At 36.9% G+C, this 5065-nt stretch overlaps 1 protein-coding gene across 1 annotated transcript; it reads left to right on the top strand.

The window, feature by feature from the left end:
• The first annotated feature begins 900 nt into the window (after positions 1–900).
• Positions 901–4550, top strand: LOC107703677 (B-cell receptor CD22-like). Its single transcript, XM_016506401.1, has 9 exons — positions 901–961; positions 2048–2392; positions 2491–2739; positions 3010–3123; positions 3617–3859; positions 3935–4034; positions 4221–4263; positions 4435–4464; positions 4515–4550. Exons 1-9 carry the CDS (start codon positions 901–903, stop codon positions 4548–4550), a joined length of 1221 nt encoding a protein of 406 aa, XP_016361887.1.
• Positions 4551–5065: the final 515 nt, after the last annotated feature.

The raw sequence follows: 5065 nt of genomic DNA, 5'->3' as shown, positions 1-5065 counted from the left end.
CCATCTTGCGCACCCACCTATTTGAATGTGTTTGCTGCTTCAGGCACAAAGGACGTTACGTCATTTGAATATCAGTTCTGATTGGTCAGTTTCGTAATGGGAGGAGTTTATGCTGTCAGCCTCCTCGGATATTCATGAAGTAATAAAAACTCGTCTGGGCTTCAGCAAATAAAAGAAAAGTGAAATAAAAATAAATGTTTAACCAAATATGTATCCAAAATAGATTTGAATGAGTAGAATGTGAAAAAGAATGAATTCTGTTTGATTTATTTTATTGTAAATATGGCTTTTTACTTAGGATGGCTTTGAGTTGTTTAATCGGCGATTCGTTTTCAGAGAATATAAATGTAATGGACAAAAACACTAGCTTATATTAAAACTAAAGTCTGATTACAGTCCTTTTCTTTAAACACCTTTTGGAAATGTGCTCAAATTAACTTAAATTGTTATTTTCTTGTGATGTTTAGTTAGTTTGAGTTCAGTGATGTTATGTTCCTGTTGATGGAGGGACCTTCAGCTATTTCCGCTGTTGGACATTAAAACAGTGTTAACCACACAAAGCCAGTAAAGCTACAGATATAAGTGCATGTGTTAAAAGAATCAGTCATTTAGCTGCTGCTGATCTGATGAGCTTCAACACAGTAAGACAAACACACTCGTACGTTAATGAAAACTGATGATTATTTCTATAGATGAAGCTCATAAAACACATGATTGCTGACATGAGAAATGTCTTCTGTTCATCTCAATGATCAGTTCATTTACACACACTGATGCTGTGCATTAATAATCTTCAGATGTGAATAGATCTTACTAACACTAAGAGCTGTTTATGGTGATGTACATGTACTGTTGATGAGTGTATAAGTGCTGATGAATGCTGTATTATAGATATATTTGATGCTGATGACGGTCAGAATGGCTCCTCGTCTTCCTCTGATCTTTCTGCTCATGATTCACGGTGAGTCTCTGTTACATTCACATTAGAAATATATTTAATTTTATTTGCAAAAATCCCATAATGAGCAGTTTTTAAAAATTAGCAGTTTAATCTTACATCTAATGTTGTTAAATTAATGTTTATTGCATTATTTCAGTATCGTGTGTCACCATGATGGGGTTTAGTGTTTGTGTGAGTGACACTGTGCACCTTCTATATTTTTTATATATTGTCCTTCTCAGCTCGTAGAAAAGCTGTTTTTGTGATGAGTTTTGGTTCATCATGTGACTTTCTCATCACCACCACGTTTTTGTTTTTTTACGGTGAAGTTCTGGCAACCACAACTGCTGGTATTTTACCATAAATGTCACAGTTTTTTTTTACAGTGTACATGTCTTAACATGAGAATTGTTAGGAATAGGGTGATATACATGTACTGTTGATGAGTGTATAGGTGCTGATTAATGCTGTATTATAGATATATTTGATGCTGATGTCGGTCAGAATGGCTCCTCGTCTTCCTCTGATCTTTCTGCTCATGATTCACGGTGAGTCTCTGTTACATTCACATTAGAAATATATTTAATTTTATTTGCAAAAATCCCATAATGAGCAGTTTTTAAAAATTAGCAGTTTTCTGTGCTTTATGTTGATGTACTTCCTTTTGAAACAGGAAGTTAAGCTGATCGGATCATGAATATTGTTGGCCATTTTCTCAGAAGAAAGTGTTTAGTTCAACTAAAGGCACAAAACTCACATTTTAATGTCACTGGGTCTTTAATAAAATCAGCTTTGATTATTTTCTTTTTCTCATTTAAAAGAAAAAAAATATGTTCATTGTTTTATAGCACAGCATGTTGTTCTTGGCTGATTTCTTTGCTCTGGTTTCACTTCTGTCTCTATTTGTTTATTTCTGTAACATCCTCCATCAAAGCTGAAGTCATTCACACTCAGATCATTAATAACAATTCATATATTCTGAGAAGATGAGCTTATAATATTCCCTGTAATAAGTCACTGTTTTTAAGTAGCAAAAAGCATTATCATGTTATGGCCCAGTGTAACTGATAAACCATCGTTTTCATCCTGATGAATTCTGTGTTTCAGGGGTTTCTGGTGCTGGTTGGGGTGTGAGTTACAGACATTCACACATCTGTGCACTAAAGAGCTCATCAGTGATAATGAGCTGCACTTATACATACCCTACTGAATATCAGATCATGAAAGTGTTCTGGACCAAAAACCCTGTAAAGGGTGAAGAGTTTCCAGATCTGTCTGAGGATCCTGAATACAGTCAGAGGCTTCAGTATCTGGGAGACAAACAGCAGAACTGCACCATCAGACTGAGTCATGTAACACAGAAGGATGAACACATGTACTGTTTCAGATTCATCACTGATAACCCTGATGTGAAATGGCTTGGTTATCCAGGAGTGACTCTTACTGTCACAGGTGACTTTCATGAGGCTGAGCTCTTCTTCTGTGCATTATGTTGAATAATAATCAGTGTATGACAGCAGCACTAGATATAATGTGTGTGTTGTGTTCAGATCTTCAGGTGGAGGCTCCTGAGAGAGTGACAGAGGGTCATAATGTCAGTCTGACATGTAAAAGCAGCTGCACTCTGACTGACAGAGCAACATTCATCTGGTACAGAAACTCACAGCCATTAACTGAGAGAAGAGACGGAAACAATCAACTCCTGCTGCAGTCAGTCAGAAGAGAGGATGCAGGCAGATACAGCTGTGCTCTACATGGACACAGTTACATCTCTCCTGCTGCTCATCTCAATGTCACCTGTGAGTACAGATTCATTTGATCTTTTTAAAAACGTTTTATTTATAACTTTCACAGACTTTTACCCTAAAGACACAACTCTTCCATCTACACTTGACCCTCTAATGCTAGCACTCTCTAATCTACTTCTATTCAATGGACTTGTTTTCTTTTTATTTCTTAAAAAAAAAAAAAAAAAGAACTTGACCCTCTAACGGATAAAACCGTCTGCTAAATAACTGAATGTAAATGTAACATTTTGGAACTACACATTTAATTTGTGTCCTCTCTAGATGCACCAAAGAACGTCTCAGTGTCCATAAATGGATCCGGTGAAATAGTGGAGGGCGATTCAGTGACTCTGAGCTGCAGCAGTGATTCAAACCCTCATAATGTCAGTCTGACATGTAAAAGCAGCTGCACTCTGACTGACAGAGCAACATTCATCTGGTACAGAAACTCACAGCCATTAACTGAGAGAAGAGACGGAAACAATCAACTCCTGCTGCAGTCAGTCAGAAGAGAGGATGCAGGCAGATACAGCTGTGCTCTACATGGACACAGTTACATCTCTCCTGCTGCTCATCTCAATGTCACCTGTGAGTACAGATTAATTTGTTCTTTTTAAAAACGTTTTATTTATAACTTTCACAGACTTTTACCCTAAAGACACAACTCTTCCATCTACACTTGACCCTCTAATGCTAGCACCCTCTAATCTACTTCTATTCAATGGACTTGTTTTCTTTTTATTTCTTAAAAAAAAAAAAAAAAAGAACTTGACCCTCTAACGGATAAAACATAAAACAAAAGATGCTTATTCTCTGTTTTTTTCTCATCTTTTAAGCTCTTATTAGCAATTTTAAAAATGTGTATAATCAATTTGGTGATTGTCATTAGATCCTCCAAAGAATGTCTCAGTGTCCATAACTGGATCTGGTGAAATAGTGGAGGGAGATTCAGTGACTCTGAGCTGCAGCAGTGATTCAAACCCTCCTGCTCTGAACTTCAGCTGGTTTAAGGAGAATCAAAGCTCAGCTGTTGGATCTGGACAGAGTTTCAGTGCACTACAGAGTGGACGCTTCTACTGTGAGGCTCACAATCAACATGGATCTCAGAGATCAGACGCTGTTACTGTCACAGGTGAAGCTTTTATTAACACACTCCTGTATCTTCACATCAATCATCAGTTTAATTATGATGATCTTCATCTTTCAGTTCACCCTGGTGCTGATAGGAATGTGATTGTGATCGCAGCAACATCTGGAGGATTATTCATCATCATCATCATCATCATCATAATCATATGGTTTATAATGTGAGTTCAATAGAAAAAAAAACAGCTGTGATTGTATTTGTTCACTTTTGGTTTAATGAAGCAGGCAATTATGTATAATTAAGCATTTATATTTGATTATATTAGTAATCTTAAAAAAACAGCATTCATATTTTGCATGAATTGAATATAGTTCTCCATATGCTGCCAATGATATTATCACAGGAGGAAACAAAGGAGTGTTAAAACTGAAGATCTCACAGTCAGACAGGTAAAGAAAAGGAATCTCAGTATTTTACATCACAACATTGATTTGAATTCATCTGATGTGGCACTTGATCTGAAAAGTTTGTGACAAACTTCTGTGTACTGAGAATCTACACTTCAGATCAAACTGATTTACGTCTCTTAATTAATAATGATGTATTTTCTTGTCTTTCAGAATGATCTTTATGCTGATGTGTCACAGAGAGTTTCAGTTTATGACGAACCTGATACAGTCAATGATGCTCTGTATGCCAGTGTGAAGCCCAGCAGATTCAGAGGAAAAACTCCTGAATCCAGAGATACTGAGATCCAGTACGCAACTGTCCAATTTCACAGAAAGAAAGACACGAAGAGACCGGAAGACGATGAATGTCAGTATGATGATATAAGAGTTCATCAGCCTGATGCTGCCGAGAGGTGAGAAAACAAAAACTTCACCAGCACAGATCATTTATCTGAGCTGTAACATCATTGTTGTCCTGTTTGTTTGTTTTTTTTAGGCGATCAAATGTTGAAACTGCGAAAGAGCCTTCAGCGATCTACAGCAGTGTCAAATAAGAGAGTGTATTATGTTGTATTGTGTATTAATGTAATGAAGCATAAACATTTTTAACGTCATTTTGGACCCGTATCCGGGTCCGCAGAGTTTAACTGGTTTTAACCTCCATGCAGTCTAAGCAGTGGCATAGGCAGAAATTGATTTTTGGTCGGGCCTGGGCAAAAGTGGGCAAGCAGTATTAAAGGGGTCATATGATGCGATTTCAAGTTTTCCTTTCTCTTTGGAGTGTTACAAGCTCTTGGTGCAT

Source organism: Sinocyclocheilus anshuiensis, unplaced genomic scaffold (assembly GCF_001515605.1).
Source record: "Sinocyclocheilus anshuiensis isolate Anshui unplaced genomic scaffold, SAMN03320099.WGS_v1.1 scaffold274, whole genome shotgun sequence".
Lineage (NCBI taxonomy): Eukaryota > Metazoa > Chordata > Actinopteri > Cypriniformes > Cyprinidae > Sinocyclocheilus > Sinocyclocheilus anshuiensis.
The sequence above is the reverse complement of the archived record's forward strand: the minus strand, read 5'-3'. Positions and strand labels throughout refer to the sequence as shown.

Excerpts from the sequence above, each read along its gene's own strand:
- LOC107703677 (XM_016506401.1), top strand. The coding sequence starts at position 901 with ATGCTGATGACGGTCAGAATGGCTCCTCGTCTTCCTCTGATCTTTCTG. Across the intron at positions 2,393-2,490 it reads AGTGACTCTTACTGTCACAG|ATCTTCAGGTGGAGGCTCCT; the intron begins GTGACTTTCATG and ends TGTTGTGTTCAG. Across the intron at positions 2,740-3,009 it reads TGCTCATCTCAATGTCACCT|ATGCACCAAAGAACGTCTCA; the intron begins GTGAGTACAGAT and ends TGTCCTCTCTAG.